We start from the raw sequence: 19,843 nt of genomic DNA, 5'->3' as shown, positions 1-19,843 counted from the left end.
AAAGTGCTTTCCATGTAACCGTATTCTAACCTCTTCAAAATGAAAAAAACTCCCCTCAACCAAGAAACAGCTGGAAAAGGGAACAGTGTGCAGGAAAATAAGCAACCAAAAACGCACCAGCGAACCATTTTTGAGCTGCTAATGTTGAGCATGTCGTACAGCTGACGTATCGGATATCGAGAGGATTTAACTGGACAAACGCAATACTCGTACAGGATGAGTCAATAATTCTGAATCCTTTTCCTGGAGGTAATGACGACTGAGCGAGTATCTCCAAAATGATCTCTCTTTTCCTAGACATACTACCAAACCAATGTCCATAACATTAAGGGACAGGTTTTTAATTTAATTTAAAAAAAAAAAAAAAAACCTGCTCAGAAACACCCACTTTGGATTGACACCAAGTGCAGTACCATGATACGAGAGGAAGAATATTTCATCCCGAACATTACACCCATCTGTGATGAGAGGAATCACAAACACTGCTTGACATTGTGGAATCAAGCGCAACCTATTCTGGGGAAATACACCGAGCTATATGTGCTGGGCTGTCAGGACCAGGTTTGATGTGACATAGCAAAGCTGAGTCAAATATGACGCAAGAACAGTTCAGAAACACTGCCGCATAGCTGTGAATCATAGCTGGGGAAAGCAGACCAAAACATCATGTGTTTAACAATATTTAGGATATTAGAAAACATCCTAACATGCCCATGCAGGCTTGGGCCCAAAGGGTCACTGGGTCGATTCCCTGGACCGGCAGGAAAAATGAGAGGGGAGTTGAGTAAATGAACAGCACTTGACCCTCCCTCTGTATCATGGCTGAGGTGCCCTTGAGCAACGTACCTAACCCCCAACTGCTCCCCGGGCACTGTAGCGTCGCTGCCCACTGTTCTGGCTGTGTGTGCGCGCGCGCGCGCGCGTTCACTGCTTCAGATGGGTTAAATGCAGAGGAGGAATTTCACTGTGCTTGACTCAGGCTTGTACAACTCGAATCCGACTCATGCCCTAGTTTTAAGGACTTGTGACTCGTGCATTTTTTCTTAAATTTTCTGTAACACGCCACAATAATTTGGCATAAGATATTTACATCTACATCAATTTTTGTACTAATTTCATGCAAGTGTGTCACACCTGCACATCTTGGCGCATGCATCAGATACTCTTGGGTGTGCTCCGGACAGCGCGCACGCCAAGCAGACACTCTCGCGCACGCCAAGCAGACAGGATTAAGGCGCAATCAGCGCGCCGATATAAAAACCGTGAAAACACACTTACTTTGCGAAGCATTGAGTTGTGTTGCCGATACATCACCGAGCCTTATTTCCTTGTTTGGGTTCCTGATCCCTGATTCTCGTCTTTGATTCTGCCGAGTCTACGATGGCCTGTTCGGGCCTCGCTCGACCTATCGCCTATTTCACTGTTTTACGATTTTGCCTGCCGTTCTGGATTGTTTACTGCCTTCACTTGTATTAATAAACACACTTTCTGCACTCACATCCGTCTCGCAGCCATCTCTGACAGAATACTTCACACTCCCTGATAAAGAGAAGCACATTCACCTGTTCATACGCCATGTTCAGGAACAAACTCATGCTAATAGTGCTAAAACAGCCACCGTCAAACGGTGCAGTTGGAGTCTTGGACTCGACTCTGTTTTTTTTTTTTTTTTAATGACTTGGACTCACAGGTGACACGATGGTGTAGTGGTTAGCGCTGTCGCCCTCACAGCAAGAAGGTTCCGGATTCGAGCCCAGCGGCCGGCGAGGGCCTTTCTGTGTGGAGTTTGCATGTTCTCCCCGTGTCTGCGTGGGTTTCCCACACAGTCCAAAGACATGCGGTTAGGTTAACGTGAGGCGGCCTTGGGCTGAAGTGCCCTTGAGCGAGGTACCGAACCCGTGGCTGCTCCCTGGGCGCTGTAGTGCGGCTGCCCACTGCTCTGGGTGTGCGCGCGTGTGTTCACTGCTTCAGATGGGTTAAATACAGAGGATGAATTTCACCATGCTTGAAGTGTGCATGTGACAAATAAAGGTTTCTTCTTGAACACTGGGGACTCAAGGTTTAGTGACTTGACTACAAATCAAATCAAAGTCCTTCCCACGCCACGTGGCGCATAGGGCGGCACCGATCCCCGTTTCCGTAGCTCTCAGCCTCTCGCCTATTACATAGCTAGGGTTACAGTGGGGGGGCTAGTCCTCTGGTAACTGCGAGAGTTTGACTCCCCGCTTGTATCTGTATTGCAGTGTGCCTTGCCAGACGGCAGTAGGTACCATTTGTACGATAGTCTTTGGTATGACCCGACCGTGAGTAGAACTCGTGATCTCCCGATCGAGAAGCGGACAGGCCAACTTGCAGTGACTCGACTACAACACCGCCCCAACTGTTCCCCAGGCACTGTAGCATCGCTGCCCACTGCTCTGGGCATATGCGCGTGTGCTCGTTACTCACTTGCGTGTTCACTGCTTCAGATGGGTTAAACACAGGGAAGACGTGACAAATACGCATTCGTCATCTACGTATTATAACATACATGGATTAAAGCAAAAAAAAATTATTTGACTGAAAATTTATGGGGGGTGGGGGGGTTATGGGTGGATTTCGATAAAATTCTGAGAATGATTAACTTAGAACTGATAACTTTATTATCAATTAATTAATGGATTAATATATTCAATTTATTGCACTCTCTTTCCACTGCTTCCGTATATAATTTTTTGTGGCAAACTACACATATGCAAGCGCCTGGAATGTTTAGTTTTTTGCACCATGAACTAAATGGCTTTCCATTTTCACCCATTTCGTACAGCCAAGCCCACCTCCACTTGTTTTACACCTTTATCGATGGCAGACACATCAGTGCCTTCTTTCATGTAAAGCGCATCCATGCTGCCGAAACCGAAAGCAGAATGACATGCTCCTCTACGCTCGACGTCAATATAGAAAAAAGTTTGGATCTTCGCTTAAATTAAAATTATAATTTGACCTTACTTTGTGTTGAATACGACTTCAAAAACAATTCAAGATTTTATTAAGAGAAATATTGTGGCCAACACGAGTGTTAAGTTACCTAAAAGATCGCGTGAAGTTGGCTGCTATCTACTTTGCGTTCGTTCTCATTTTCCTCCATCATTTCATCGGCCAGAAATGATGGTTTTACCTAATTTAACTTAGCAGGCTATGATTATTATTTAACCGTAATCTTCTAGATATTTTGACTGTTTGGCATAAGGTTCAGTTCAGTTCAGTTCAACAAGTTCAGTTACACAAATTGAAACGTAGCGATTTTCTATGCTATGGAAAGTGCGCACTATAATGACAGGCGTACTAACACCTTCTGCACGCTTCGGCAGCGCATTGATATCTGAGCTCCGTATCAATGCGCTGCCGAAGCGCGCAGAAGGTGTTAGTACGCCTGTCATTATAGTGCGCACTTTCCATAGCATAGAAAATCGCTACGTTTCAATTTGTGTAACTGAACTTGTTTCATATCACTGGTCATATAAACCTATGTAAACAGGAAAAACGCGGAAGAGTTTGGTCGCATCTAACTACAGCCCCAAAAAATACCATTGGTCATACTGAGCCTAGCTACATTGCTAACAGGAGTGACAGCGCGTCTGACTGACTGGGAGGTCGCGCAAAGCTTGGAGAGGTACGGAGCAGCTCGTCTCAATTCAGATAAGAGCATATTTCATTATGGAAGTACGGTGGACTGTTCCTTTAAATTGTGATATAACGTAGGCTATAAGGCACGGTTCTAACATACCTTACACATTGGCCTAACGAAAATAATAGTTGTTAGGGCGTCTGCTGATTTGTTAGCTATAAATTTAGGTCTAATTACTTCCGACAGTCTGCAAGCATTGCACCGTCGGGTCTTCAAGTCTGGCTGAAGCAGAGGAGCGGGCTTTCCGGGGTTTATTTTTTCGTTTTTTTTTTTTACATGCTCTATTTCTATATGTCCAGGTTTGAACTAAGTCATTTTGGCAAGATTTAATTTAATACAAAACAGAAAATGGTCAGACACAAGCACGCCAAGCACATGGGAATGTATTTTGCCAATTTTGACAGCGCATGTTTTTTTAATGCCGCACTGTAGACAGCAAACGTTTAAACATGATCAAACATAGGAAATGAACGACACAAAGCATGGCTCAAAACCAAAAAAGTTAAATAAACCCTGCTGGTGTTGCAACACATCAGTGTTATAACCCAATCTCTACCCAGCCACCCGTCATTTTAATTCTCCTCGGATCAGCACCGACCTCACATTTGGCCTTGGGAGAGTTCAGTTGACGGAAATCCGTCACATGACGGAAAACTTTAATCCATGAACATAGCTTACAGTTAGTGGGCTGCTTTTCAGAGGGTACACTTTGGGGAGTCCCCTGTTAGGAGTATGGGGTGGTTGTTTTTCTTTTTGTTTTTTTCTCCTCTCCCTCTGTCATAACCGTCACATATACACTACCGTTCAAAAGTTTGGGGTCACTTTGAAATGTCCTTATTTTTGAAAGAAAAGCACTGTTCTTTTCAATGAAGATCACTTTAAACTAATCAGAAATCCACTCTATACATTGCTAATGTGGTAAATGACTATTCTAGCTGCAAATGTCTGGTTTTTGGTGCAATATCTCCATAGGTGTATAGAGGCCCATTTCCAGCAACTCTCACTCCAGTGTTCTAATGGTACAATGTGTTTGCTCATTGCCTCAGAAGGCTAATGGATGATTAGAAAACCCTTGTACAATCATGTTAGCACAGCTGAAAACAGTTGAGCTCTTTAGAGAAGCTATAAAACTGACCTTCCTTTGAGCAGATTGAGGCTACATCCACACGACAACGAGATATTTTTTTTTTTTAAATATCGCGTTCACATGGGCAACGGATCAGTAAAATTTCAGGTACATATGGCAACGCAATGCTTGCTGAAAACGATGCAATACACATGCCACACCTCTACGTGCGCTGTAAGACGGTCCCATCAGAAACACCAGAACAATAGAAGTAGACGCATGCGCATAAACCCCTTCTTCTGTAGCATCAGCCACATAAAGTTTTGATTATTAGTCAGTAGCGTAAAATAGTATCTATTGTCTAAGACATTTATATTTCATATTAAAACGTCTATGTAAATTAATACATAGAAAGCCTGGCCAGGCGCTGAACGTTCTTCTGCCTTCACTTTCAGAGAAATTCAGGGCGAGCATGAGCCTAGGTTCTTCCCTGTCACTGTCACACGCGCACACCTTCTCACTCCCTGTCCTATGGCTATAGTCCCTTTAAATCACGTGCTCGTTTTTTGAATGGAGACACGGAAAGAGGAATGAACGGGGGTAGATGGAAGCCGGTACGCCAACATTCTGATATCCTCCAGAATTCTTTAATGGTCCGGAATAAACCGAATGCTGCACGTTGATGGATTACTTTGTTCTTCTACGCCCTTTTTGAGGAATGTATTGTCGGACTTAAACCAACATCTGAAGAGGTGAGATCGCTCCTTTTTTTCCCCTATTTTTGCTGGCGGGATTGTCATGTGGTTGTGACGTCATCATAAACAAATCCGTTCTACTCATCGTCACATCCATAACGGAATTTCGTCACATCCATAACGCTGACTTTTCCTTCCGAAACTCTGCATGAAATACAAAATATTTTAAACAAAGATTTTTTAATATTTACCTTGGACCCCTCTATCAAATGGATATCTCCATTTCGACATTAGGTTTACGATTTCACAGAGTTTGATAAAAATGTACAGTCACCCAAGAAAAGTGATACTTTTTCTGTCACATCCATAACGCATCTTTTATTGGCGTTTTCTGGCATGCCCTAGATGTACTATGGGAATTGTTCTTGTTCTATCACTTCTCCAGTATGGTACAGCCTTAAAATATGCAACACCTGTTTAAATACTGGGAGACAATAAAACATGCACTGGGTCATTTGTCGCCATTTTGAGTTCAAGTGTCACGTCCATAACGCTGGAATTGCTCTCATCCAGACGACTTCGCAACGGTGCCGCTGCCAGATTTTTCCACTCTGGAACCCGTTCTCAAAATATTTCGTTTTGGGGCACCCAAAACGCCGGTGCCGTATGGACGCCAGGCCGAAACGATAAACAATTTTATCAGAGATTCACCTGAATCCGTTGCCGTGTGGACAGGGCCTAAGTTTCTGAAGCATCCCATTTGTGGGGTCGATTAAATGCTCAAAATGGCCAGAAAAATGTCTTGACTATATTTTCTATTCGTTTTACAACTTATGGTGGGAAATAAAAGTGTGACTTTTCATGGAAAACACAAAATTGTCTGGGTGACCCCAAACTTTTGAACGGTAGTGTACATAAAGTCTAACAAACCTATGCAATACTGGATATTAACTCGATATTACATTACCTCATGATCTGAATTTTCTTGTCCTGCAGTTTTACTGACTTTTCCAGACTTGGGTGATTCCTAATAAAGAACAGAAATGAGAAATTAAGTGTTGGTCGTGGTGTTTGTGTACACACAACAACAACACAGCCAAAACAAATATATATCTCACACACACACATTAAACGGAAAATTAGCTCCAGATTAGCATTTTATTTGACTTGACTGTGAGGCGGTTAGCTAAGTTAGCCGGCTAGTCAAGAACTTAGAACTAACGTCAGGTTTTGCAGCAAGGCTCGATATTTTATGATAATTAGGAGTATTTGAAACCAGGAAAGCATTAAACTAAAATTTAAAGTAAGTTATCTTGAAGAAACACAACAGGTTATCTGGCTAACCATGAAGCACCAGCCGGTTGAACCCAATGTAGCCGTTTTAGCGCTAGCGACCAACCAAGCTAACTAGCCATCCACCCTAAGTGGGTTTCAGAAATATCCTGGCCGTATATTAAGTGTTATGGATTTTAAGATTTAGAACAAACTCAGACAAGTTTACTGGCTTATTAAAAATCAATAAGTTCATATATTTGTCCAAGTACGTAGACGGAAGGCTAGTTTGAAAGAATCTCGTTAGCGTTGCTCCAAGCTAGCCAGCATTACCATACTCCATCGAATTAATACGGTAAGAGGAAGCTTAGCTAACAGTTGCTAACAGTTACGAGCCTCTGGGGTTGTTTTTCCCCTCTCTCTGTCTGACTCATCTGAAGATGTATTTGTTAGAAGAGGAGGAGAAGAACATGAACCTTGAGAGGAAATGCACATTACCTTATCTTTTTTTGTTTTGTTCGGCATCGCACTCATATATCCGACCCAAGCCTCAGACTCAGAGCCCACTCCCAGACTGGAGCTACACACACACTTTCCCCCTCATATCTCCTCTGATAGGTGGCTCTCTCTCTCTCTCTCTCACACACACACACCCTCACACACACCTCAGACTGTCAGTGAGCAGCTCTGTCAAACATCTCTTCTGCACAAATTATTATTTCATACTGATGAGACAATGATTTGGTTCCCTGTGGCTAAAACAAGCTGCAATGTCCTTCAGTTTTCCTTCATGACAGTCTGACAGAAAGCACAACTTTATTCATCACACACTTGTGAAATTTCCTCTCTGCATTTAACCCATCTGAAGCAGTGGGCAGCCACACTACACAGGCCTAAAATTCATATATTTTGTCACCAGCCAGCCGGATTAGTTCCCTTCCAAAGTAGAGTAGAGTGGGGGAAAAAACCCCTTAAAGGGATAGTTCGGGATTTTTGACATGAATCTGTATGGCATCCCCATCAATTGAGGTATTTCACTCACGTGACCAAGTCATGTGATGCTGCCATTTTGGACGGCACGGCTCGAATCAGTTATGCCGCTTTTCCACTACAAACGCGGCTGAGCCGTGCCGTGCTGAGTCGGGCTGAGCGGGGCTGTTGGAGTTGCATTTCGACTACAACCGCGCTGAACCGTGCTGGCTGGAAGTGGGTGGACACATTGGGTGGAGTTAGCGAAAGTGGGTGGACGTCACGTGATGTCGTTAAGCAGCGCAAACAGTGACATCAGTGATCTTTTAAGCGGTAGTCTCACGACCCGGAGAGTAAACAATAAACATGGAGTCGTTAGTGTTGCTGGTCTTGGTGCTGTGGCTTGTTGTCACCGACAACGCGGACAGATACTGGCAAGAGCGTATAGATGAGGCGAGGCGCATAAGGCTTCAGAAATTCTCGCAATTCGTAATTCTTCTCCTTCCGGGTTTACGGTGTTTACAGATCCCAGCGTGCTCGCGGGGCGTGTGTGGGCATGTGAGGACACTCCTCCTCACCAATCAGTGCACAGGGGAGTGTCTGCTCACGCCCCCAGCCTCACTCAGCTCGCTTTGGCTCGCTTCAGCCCCACTCCAAAACGGTGCGAGTTTTGGGTGCTAAGCAGGGCTGAAACGAGCTGAGTCGTGCTGGTTTTTGGTAGTCGAAACGCGAGCCGTGTCGGGCTGAAGTGAGCTGAAAAAGGGTAGTGGAAAAGGGCCATTTGAATGCGAGGAAGGCGACAAACGAAAAACATAAAAGAAAAAGGAGCGAGATGCAGAAAACACCTTCACTATCCAGCGACGTAGGGCATTTACAGGGCGAGCAGGGGGAGAGGTATTTGCAAAAATTGAGGTTAGCAGGCTTAGAGAACGACGTTTACCTGCTTCCACCAGGATTGTTCACTGACGTACGGAAGTACACGAAGCCCTCGTCTTTACCTGACTTCGGCCCACATGATCTGTATACCTATGTCGTTAAAAACCCATCGCCATACACAGGTACTGATCTGAAAGCGCATACGAGTTTGGATGCCTACAAATATTTTGTGTCAGGCTGGGTAACATGCCTACATCAGCGGGTCGTCCCTGGAGCCGGTGGTCGCCATCTGATTACAGCTAAGGTTTGTTCACATTTTCATTTACTTTCGGTCCTCAGGATAAACAAAATGTTATTAAATGTCATTGAAATAACTTCTTAGTCTGTTGAGACATGGCCCGTTATAAATTTGCTGTTACCAGGCAATGACTAAGAACTGTATTATTAGGGTCGGTGTAGTTGTAGCAGTGTATTAGCAACTAGCTGTTAGCACTAGCTAATGTCAACAACATCGTAGCTGGTATGTTACTGTAGCAATATTTACGTTCAGTCATTTGGATGACTGTTAAAACCTTTCAGTCTCAAGTTTTTCCTTTACTGGATTTACTAGTTTACTGAGCTAGCACGCTCGGCCAAGCCGGGAGCCATCGCGCGCTAGCCGGCCAAGCCGGGAGCCATCGCGCGCTCGCCGGCCAAGCCGGGAGCCATCGCGCGCTCGCCGGCCAAGCCGGGAGCCATCGCGCGCTCGCCGGCCAAGCCGGGAGCCATCGCGCGCTCGCCGGCCAAGCCGGGCGCCATCGCGCGCCGCGCTCGCCGGCCAAGCCGGGAGCCATCGCGCGCTCGCCGGCCAAGCCGGGAGCCATCGCGCCCTCGCCGGCCAAGCCGGGAGCCAGCGCGCGCTAGCCGGCCAAGCCGGGAGCCAGCGCGCGCTAGCTCAGTAAACTAGTAAATCCAGTAAAGGAAAAACTTGAGACTGAAAGGTTTTAACAGTCATCCAAATGACTGAACGTAAATATTGCTACAGTAACATACTGTTGTTGACATTAGCTAGCTTGCCGTCCAAAATGGTGGACACCGGGGCGTCACGTGACCCTGTGACGTCAGGTGAAATACCTCAATAGTGTCGTGCAAACACACTGACTTACCCCTGACAGCATCCTGTGAGTCCAGTTCTTGTCCAGTTTTGGTCCAGACGAAAGTAGTCCGGCAAGTTTGTTGGGGTCACGAAAGTAAAACGTTTTTCGTCTCAAAACAGTGTGTGTTCAAAAGAGTGAGATATTTGCATCACAAAACCGTTGCCAAATAAAAAGTCAGACCTCGAAATCGCTTGGCACTATTTTCGTTCCCTTCTTATCACTGCGCGCTGCCGCCAGGTGACAGCAAAATATTGGTGGGACATGGCGATTCATTTCTGCCAGTTCGTTCATGTCGGTCAGTTCAGCAAAGAAATTCGTTCGTTCAGTTCGTTCACTCGTTCATTTTGATGACGTCACACCAAAGCGGCACAATGGCTGTCGTCCGAAGTTTAGTTCATCTTGAGTGAACGAGAGGCGGCAGAGGTGCCATCCACAATAGATTTTCATACATTACAATGTGCTTGAGAAAAAGATGGAAGAAAAACATTATCCTAGCATTATCTGAAAAAGACTACATAAACAAAGCTCTGAAAGTTAATTAAATGTAGATGAGAATAAAGCTGTTTTTATATTTATTATATTTATTTTAGTAGAGCCATGGTCTGCCGGCTATGCAGTTGTTCTCTCAAACCCATTAAGCAAAAAAAAAAAAATTGCTTATTTAACAGGAACACTCATTTCAGAGAATAAACAACTTTACAAGTCATCGTATTCAGCGAACAGTAGCCTGCGATGTCTCTCTGCTGCATTCATGATCATTCATTGTTTGGCCTGGTCATGGACATGGAAACGGTTGTTATGCATGAACATTCGATTGACGTCACGTCTAGCGAGACCTTTTCCAGCTGTTCGAGCAAGATGCGCCCAGCCCAGTATGGCAGCAGGCAGGCTGGCTGCTGGCTGTTCATTCGTTCGCGAACTGCTGAGCTCGTTCGCTGTGAACTGAAATGTATTGCTGAGTGAGAGCTCTAAATTGTAAACTAAAGACCTGGCATGTGTCAACGCTCTGATAATAGGGCTCAGATAGCCCTTAAAGAAGTAAAGTGGCGCTGCTCTGCACAGATCAAAAAGCAAGTTGGACGCCCTTCTGCTACTGAACAGATCCTGCTGATTCGCCAACGACCGAGATTCAGCGACCGCCCTGCTGCCAGCGAGCAGAGACTGCTGATTCGCGAACGACCGAGAACGAGAGGCAGCGCGAACTAGTTCTAGTCGTTCACTTCGAAGACTCGTTCAAAAAGAACGGTTCGTTCGTGAACGACACACCACTACTATCCACGGCTTACACACGTGATGGCACGGAGGATGTGTATGGACCCTTTTCAGTCACGTGACCTTCGTAAACGCGACCGCCATTTTGGACATGTAGTGGACTTCAGCTCAAATCGTTTTGAATGCAAGGAAGGCGACAAACATAAAAGAAAAAGGAGCGAGATGCAGAAAACTGTATTTACTAGTTTACTGTAATTATGATCTGGCAGCTATTTACACCGGATCCAGTGTACCGTAAATAGCTGCCGGAGCCAACGTCCGAGCTTCTGGAGCGCGCGCGCCGGCTCAGGCCGGAGCCGCGAGCGAGCGCGCTCCGGAACCTCGGACGTTGGCTCCGGCAACTATTTACACTGGATCCGGTGTAAATAACTGCCAGATCATAATTACAGTAAACTAGAATGGAATGTTAACAGCAATGTAATGCCTTTTCTGGCTAATTTTATTCGTCTTACCTCCAACAAAGTGGTCACTACACAAGCGTTGGTATGCCGCTATCCATCTTCTCCGTCGGTCAGCATCTACCGGGATCCGATAAAATGATAACCCTTGCCTTGTTTGTTGATGGTTACTACATCCAGGTGCACAACAATATAGTGGCATGATGGAAGTCTTGGTGAAAATAAACACTTTCTTTGCTGCCGTTCCTCAATGTTGGCTGTGGTAAACTACTGGTAGTACATGTCCAAAATGGCGGCTGCGTTTGTCGTGACGTCACGTGAAAAGGGTCCATAGTGGCAGCATCTGTCCCCCCAGAGAGGATCTTTTCAAAAGCAGGACAGATTATAACTGAGAGGAGAAATAGAATCAGAATTAACTAGTTAATTGCAGCAATTAAAGGAATAGGTAGGAAAAGGAAGGCGCAAATGGCCCTTTTCCACGACCCTTTTTCAGCTCGCTTCAGCTCACTTCAGCCCGACACGGGTCACGTTTCGAATACCAAAGAACAGCACGACTCGGCTCGCTTCAGCCCTGCTTAGCCCCTAAAACTCGCACGGTTTTGGAGTGGGGCTGAAGCGAGCCAAAGCGAGCTGAGTGAGGCTGGGGGCGTGAGGAGACACTCCCCTGTGCACTGATTGGTGAGGAGGAGTGTCCTCACATGCCCACACACGCCCCGCGAGCACGCTGGGATCTGTAAACACCGTAAACCCGGAAGAAGAATAATTACGAATTATGAGAATTTCTGAAGCCTTATGCGCCTCGCCTCATCTATACGCTCTTGCCAGTATCTGTTGGCGTTGTCGGTGACAACAAGCCACAGAACCAAGACCAGCAACACTAACGACTCCATGTTTATTGTTTACTATTCGGGTCGTGAGACTACCGCTTAAAAGCTCACTGATGTCACTGTTTGCGCTGCTTAACGACATCACGTGACGTCCACCCACTTTCGCTAATTCTACCCAATGTGTCCACCCACTTCCAGCCAGCACGGTTCAGCGCGGTTGTAGTCGAAATGCAACTCCAACAGCCCCGCTCAGCTCGACTCAGCCCAACTCAGCACGGCACGGCTCAGCCCAACTCAGCCGCGTTTGTAGTGGAAAAGCGGCAAAAGACACCGCGCAGCGCCTGAAAACGGGTTTTCAGGCGCTGCGCACCCGTTTTCAGGCGCTGCGCGGTGTCTTTGCGCCTGCAGCGGTGCTTTGCCTGTGCTGTGGCTGAAAATAGTTCCAGATATAAATTGGTCTAGTAAATCCCTTCGTGTTAATTTGCATTGATATGTGCACTCGATGTGAATGTACAGGTCATGAGAAATAATTATAAAAAATCTTGAGTTATTTAATTCACTTTTGCAACGACAATGCTAGCTGGACACGCCGGATTACAGCGACTACGCTAAGCTAAGCTAACCTGGGCGTTTATAGATCAGGACAATGGCTGGGTCGGCTACAAAACGCTTTGGCTCACTCATCCAACTCTAGGGACTGCAGGGACCGACTCAATTTCATCTGCGGGTGGCGTACTCCTTTAAATCAAAAATAAAATCTCAGGAGCCGTTTGGGAGCCGAAAGAGCCGGCTCCTTATAGTAAGAAGAGCCAAAAGAGCCGGCTCCCGAAAAAGAGCCGAAATTCCCATCACTAGTAAACAATGAATGAAACAGCCGTGGCTGTCACCTGGCGGCAGCGCGCAGTGATAAGAAGGGAGAGAAAATAGTGCCAAGCGATTTCGAGGTCTGACTTTTTATTTGGCAACAGGTTTGTGATGCAAATATATCACTCTTTTGAACACATACTGTTTTGAGACGAAAAACGTTTCACTTTCGTGACCCCAACAAACTTGCCGGACTACTTTCGTCTGGACCAAAACTGGACAAGAACTGGACTCACAGGATGCTGTCAGGGGTAAGTCAGTGTGTTTGCACGACACTATTGATGGGGATGCCATACAGATTCATGTCAAAAATCCCGAACTATCCTTTTAAGGAAAATTCAGTTTTTCTCCAAGTTGAAATGAACTATGTGTTTAGTTTTAATCATAGTTTTTGACAACAGTGACATGAACAATAATGCCACCTAAAGTTTGCCTAAAGTTAATACTTAATTTTTTTTTTTAAACAAAAACAAACATTGTGCCAAGGGGGCCTTTTACCCCCCCAGTGGGGTAAAAGGCCCCCTGAGGTGGGGCAATAGGCCCCCTCACTCAAAAAAAGCTGTTTGGATAGCAAAAGTGTTTACTTAAGCCTATAATGTGAAAGAAACAAGAAAATATCCCTGAATTAATGAATAGATGCATTATTTTATTATATTTCGCATTTTAATTTCAATTTTTTTTTATTTCAATTATTTTTAATATTAAGTTCAAATTACTTGCTTTACTCAACCAGGTAAGCGAGATGTTATTAAAAACTATGCATCTGCTAATCAGAAATGTATGAAATACAGTAATTATGATAAAAGGAAACGATGCCCCCTGGGGGCCATCTACCCCGCCATTAAGGGGGCGTTTTATCCCACAGACTACACTTTTACAAAAAAGGGTCTTACTTTCAAAATGTGATTCAACTTTTTATACCTAATGTATTTTTTTAACGTACTGACTTGTCTACTCATACCACACACACAGCTGTGATATCTGACAAAATAGCAGCTATCTAAATACAGTTTGACTGATATCTGAAAATACCATGAAATTAGATTTCTCTCCGCTGCGTTGCTGATATGCGATCCACAGTGGATATTTGTATATCCCCGTTGTCAAGCCAGTCCATAGCAACAATAGAAATGTAACTTTGCGCCATCTGGTGGTTATTTTGGGTAAAACAGGCCGGGACGTATTACCCCACGGGGGCATATTACCCCACTCTACTTAACTCGCCAAACAGAAAATCAACTCGCCAAAATTTGTTCATGTATGAATTTTACTAGTGCATCTCAAAAAATTAGACTACCATGAAAAAGTTCCTTTATTTTTCATAATTTAATTCAAAAAGGTAAACTTTCATATATTCTATATTCATTACATGCAAAGTGAAATATTTAAAGCCTTTTTTGTTTTAATTCTGATGATTATGGCTTCTAGCTCATGAAAATCAGAAATCCAGTATCTCAGATTATTAGAATATTCCCTAAGATCAATCAAAAAAAGGATTTACAATACAGAAATGTCCAACTTCTGAAAAGTATATTCATTTATACACTCAATACTTGGTTGGGGCTCCTTTACCATGAATTACTGTATCAGTGTGGTGTGGCATGGAGGTGATCAGTCTGTGGCACTGCTGAGGTGTTATTGAAGCCCAGGTTGCTTTGATAGTGGCCTTCAGCGTATCTGTATTTTTGGGTCGGGTGTTTCTCATCTTCCTCTTGACAATACCCCATACCGGTAGATTCTCTATGGGGTTCAGGTCAGGCAAGTTGGCTGGCCAATCAAACACAGTAATATCATGGTCAGCAAACCATTCGGTAGTAGTTATGGCACTGTGGGTAGGTGCTAAGTCCTGCTGGAAAAGGAAATCAGCATCTCCAAAAAGCTCGTCAGCAGATGGAAGCATGAAGTGCTCTAAAATCTCCTGGTAGATGGCTGTGTTGACTTTGGACTTGATAAAATACAGTGGACCAACACCAGCAGATGACATGGCACCCCGAATCATCACAGACTGTGGGAACTTCACACTGGGCTTCAAACACCTTGGATTCTGTGCCTCTCCACTGTTCCTCCAGACTCTAGAACCGTGATTTCCAAATTAAATGCAAAATGTACTTTCATCTGAAAAGAGGACTTTGGACCACTGAGCAACAGTCCATTTCTTTCTCTCCTTAGCCCAGATAAGACACTTCTGACATTGTCTCTGGCTCAGGAGTAGCTTGATATTAGGAATACGAAAATTGTAGCCCCTTTCTTGAAGATGTCTGTTCGTGATGGGTCATGATACACTGACACCAGCCTCAGTCCACTCCTTGTGAAGTTCCCCCAAGTTCTTGAATCAACTTTTCTTGACAATCCTCTCAAGACAGCGGCCATCCCTGTTGCTTGTGCACCTTTTCCAGCCACCCTTTTCAGCAATGACCTTTTGTGGCTTACCCTCCTTGTGGAGGGCATCAGTGATCATCTTCTGGACAACAGTCAAGTCAGCAGTCTTCCCCATGATTGTGATTGTGTGTACTGAACTAGACCGAGAGATACACTGTGTTCATACTGTTTTACTCAAACTCGAAATGAAATATTCTAATATTTTGAGATGGTTTTTAATGTTTTTGTACTGTATGCCATACTGATTAAAATTAAAATAGAAAAATGCTTGAAACATTTTAGTTTATGTGTAATGAGTCTATAATATATAACATTTTCACTTTCTTAAATAACTGATGGAAAATATTGAACTTTTTCACAATATTCTAATTTTTTGAGATGCACTAGTCAAAAATAATACAAAAGAGAGTAGTTACCATTGTTCACGGCTAATGTGCATTTATTTCAAGACCCGAGTATTTTGATACTGTTGTTAAATACATAAATGAGAACAACACAGAGCACCATAATATAATATCAACAAATAATAATATATTGGAAAACTTGGCAACTTGGTGTATGAGTATTGAAAACAAATATACTGACTATCATGACTATAGCACCCAAAATATGTCCAACATGCTTTCTGTATTTAACCATTTATGAGAGAGAAAGCATTTGGAGCTTCATATTGACTAGGAATCAACTTGAAAAAAATTAATTATTCCATAAAAATCGTATCGCAGCCAAGGCCTACCCCGCTCCCACGTTTGCTTATAAGTCCTTTGCTGTTTCTCCTTCTCGTACGCTTTATCGGCGGCCTTTTTCTCCTCTTCAGACCGAGGTCGCTTTGTCCCTGTCTCTGGCGGTTTCTGTACACCTTTCAGAAAATTCCACATCGCAACGTAGCTTTGGCAGATGTAGATGTAAACAACAACAACATGTTTAAATGGGCGATAATGTGGCCACATCTATTGAATTTGATAACGTGATTACTGCGATATTCAACGAGATGCGTTATATGCATGCGCAGTAGTGAAAAAAACGACAGCCTGACTCGTACACCATATGATTCGGAATTCTTTGGTATTTTCCCTCCTGCCGATAAACACATTGATGAACACAGACACGGCACGCGCTTAGTATGTGGCGGCTTTCGTTGACGGTGTGTCTGAATCTTCGCTTCATATATGTTTTTTATTTTCAACTAGCCAGCCGGGCTGCCTAGTGACAGGAATTACCTGCCAAATGACAAATTAAGTTGCCTCAGGCGACTGGACCACCGCGAATTTCGAGCCCTGCTACAGCGCCTGGGGAGCAGTCAGGAGTTCGGTGCCTTGCTCAAGGGCACCTCAGCCCAAGGCCGTCCCATATTAACCTAACCGCATGTCTTTGGACTGTGTGAGAAACCCACGCAGACAACATACAAACTCCATACAGAAAGACCCTCGCCAGCCGCTGGGCTCGAACCCGGAAACTTCTTGCTGTGAGGCGACCGTGCTAACCACTACGCCGCCCGTCTGTGTGTTGTGTTCACATTTTAAATTTTTGCTTCAAGAGGAACTGTAAAAAAAAAAAAAAATCCATCATGAAAAGTTCTCTCTCATCTTCTCTACTGAGATTAAAAAGGACAATTTTACTTCTAGTGCATTTGCTTTATCATTTCTATGACACAGCTGACTTTGGGCCTAAAACCAGTATCTCACTGGCCTGCGACAGCCTGTGACTAGTTGGAGACACAACAATTGTGATAAAATATGCGAATATGAATTCAGTGTCATTCCAAGTGAAAACTGTCGCTAATTCGTACAACCCCGATTCCAAAAAAGTTGGGACAAAATACAAATTGTAAATAAAAACGGAATGCAATGATGTGGAAGTTTCAAAATTCCATATTTTATTCAGAATAGAACATAGATGACATATCAAATGTTTAAACTGAGAAAATGTATCATTTAAAGAGAAAAATTAGGGGATTTTAAATTTCATGACAACAACACATCTCAAAAAAGTTGGGACAAGGCCATGTTTCCCACTGTGAGACATCCCCTTTTCTCTTTACAACAGTCTGTAAACGTCTGGGGACTGAGGAGACAAGTTGCTCAAGTTTAGGGATAGGAATGTTAACCCTTTCTTGTCTAATGTAGGATTCTAGTTGCTCAACTGTCTTAGGTCTTTTTTGTCGTATCTTCCGTTTTATGATGCGCCAAATGTTTTCTATGGGTGAAAGATCTGGACTGCAGGCTGGCCAGTTCAGTACCCGGACCCTTCTTCTACGCAGCCATGATGCTGTAATTGATGCAGTATGTGGTTTGGCATTGTCATGTTGGAAAATGCAAGGTCTTCCCTGAAAGAGACGTCGTCTGGATGGGAGCGCATGTTGCTCTAGAACCTGGATATACCTTTCAGCATTGATGGTGTCTTTCCAGATGTGTAAGCTGCCCATGCCACACGCACTAATGCAACCCCATACCATCAGAGATGCAGGCTTCTGAACTGAGCGCCGATAACAACTTGGGTCGTCCTTCTCCTCTTTAGTCCGAATGACACGGCATCCCTGATTTCCATAAACTGAACTGCTTTAGAAAGTCATTTGTGCCTACTTCCATCAAATTTTTAAATGATGTGGCCTGAGGCTGTGGTCACTGTGTAATGGTGCCATGGTGTTTACGGGAAGTGTGCATTCTGGGGGGGGGGGGGGGGGGGGGGGGGGGGGGGGTCAGTCTGTTATGTGTTATTTATGCTGAGTTGTCTGTCTTGTAAGATTTTGATTGTTGGATTGATGCTGCCTGAGGCTGTAGTCACTGTGCAATGGTGCCATGGTGTTTATGGGAAGGGTGCAATCTTTTTTTTTTTGGGGGGGGGGGGGGGGGGGGGTCTGTTTGTCTGTTATGTGTTATTTATATTGAGTTGTCTGTCTTGTAAGTTTTTTTTTTATTATTATTATTGTTGAGCATTGTATACAGTGCATGAGTCCAAGACAAATTTCCCTTTGGGATAATAAAGTATATATCATCATCATCATCATAAAGAACTTCAAATTTTGATTCGTCTGACCACAGACCAGTTTTCCACTTTGCCACAGTCCATTTTAAATGAGCCTTGGCCCAGAGAAGACGTCTGCACTTCTGGATCATGTTTAGATACGGCTGCTTCTTTGAACTATAGAGTTTTAGCTGGCAACGGCGGATGGCACGGTGAATTGTGTTCACAGATAATGTTCTCTGGAAATATTCCTGAGCCCATTTTGTGATTTCCAATACAGAGCATGCCTGTATGTGATGCAGTGCCGTCTAAGGGCCCGAAGATCACGGGCACCCAGTATGGTTTTCCAGCCTTGACCCTTACGCACAGAGATTCTTCCAGATTCTCTGAATCTTTTGATGATATTATGCACTGTAGATGATGATATGTTCAAACTCTTTGCAATTTTACACTGTCGAACTCCTTTCTGATATTGCTCCACTATTTGTCGGCGCAGAATTAGGGGGATTGGTGATCCTCTTCCCATCTTTACTTCTGAGAGCTGCTGCCACTCCAAGATGCTCTTTTTATACCCAGTCATGTTAATAACCTATTGCCAATTGACCTAATGAGTTGCAATTTGGTCCTCCAGCTGTTCCTTTTTTGTACCTTTAACTTTTCCAGCCTCTTATTGCCCCTGTCCCAACTTTTTTGAGATGTGTTGCTGTCATGAAATTTCAAATGAGCCAATATTTGGCATGAAATTTCAAAATGTCTCACTTTCGACATTTGACATGTTGTCTATGTTCTACTATGAATACAATATCAGTTTTTGAGATTTGTAAATTATTGTATTCCGTTTTTATTTACAATTTGTACTTTGTCCCAACTTTTTTGGAATCGGGGTTGTATATTTTATCGCAATTGTTGTGTAGCCGGCTAGTCAAGAACTTAGAACTAACGTCAGGTTTTGCTGCAAGGCTTGATCTTTTATGATAATATAAACCACGGCACAGTGATGTAGTGGTTAGTACGGTCACCTCACAACAGCTGGCAAAGGCCTTTCTGTGTGGAGTTTGCATGTTCTCCCCGTGTCCGCTTGGGTTTCCTCCGGGTGCTCCGGTTTCCCCCACAGTCCAAAGACATGCAGGTTAGGTTAACTGGTGACTCTAAATTGAGCGTAGGTGTGAATGTGAGTGTGAATGGTTGTCTGTGTCTATGTGTCAGCCCTGTGATGACCTGGCGACTTGTCCAGGGTGTACCCCGCCTTTTGCCCATAGTCAGCTGGGATAGGCTCCAGCTCGCCTGCGACCCTGTAGAACAGGATAAAGCGGCTAGAGATAATGAGATGAGATGAGATGTTGTGTAGCCGGCTAGTCAAGAGCTTAAAACTACTGTCAGGCTTTGCTGCAAGGCTCGATCTTTTATGATAATATAAACCACGGCACAGTGGTGTAAGTGGTTAGCACTGTCACCTCA

The 19,843-nt window shown here is 44.1% G+C and overlaps 1 protein-coding gene across 2 annotated transcripts in view; it reads right to left on the bottom strand.

Moving 5' to 3' along the window:
• ppp2r5cb (protein phosphatase 2, regulatory subunit B', gamma b) overlaps positions 1-7,322 on the bottom strand; it is an 88,230-nt gene extending 80,908 nt beyond the window's left edge. The window contains exons 1-2 of one of the 2 annotated variants that reach the window (XM_060917915.1): positions 7,199-7,322; positions 6,396-6,455 (exon numbers count right to left, since the gene is read on the bottom strand). In XM_060917915.1, the coding sequence (XP_060773898.1) occupies positions 6,396-6,455; positions 7,199-7,234 (96 nt within the window). In that variant the 5' untranslated portion in view covers positions 7,235-7,322. Of the gene's footprint in view, positions 1-6,395; positions 6,456-6,772; positions 7,067-7,198 lie in introns of those variants that run through there. The other variant, XM_060917916.1, reaches the window with a different exon arrangement.
• Between the last annotated feature and the right edge of the window lie 12,521 nt (positions 7,323-19,843).

This window comes from Neoarius graeffei, chromosome 3 (genome assembly GCF_027579695.1).
Source record: "Neoarius graeffei isolate fNeoGra1 chromosome 3, fNeoGra1.pri, whole genome shotgun sequence".
Lineage (NCBI taxonomy): Eukaryota > Metazoa > Chordata > Actinopteri > Siluriformes > Ariidae > Neoarius > Neoarius graeffei.
The sequence above is the reverse complement of the archived record's forward strand: the minus strand, read 5'-3'. Positions and strand labels throughout refer to the sequence as shown.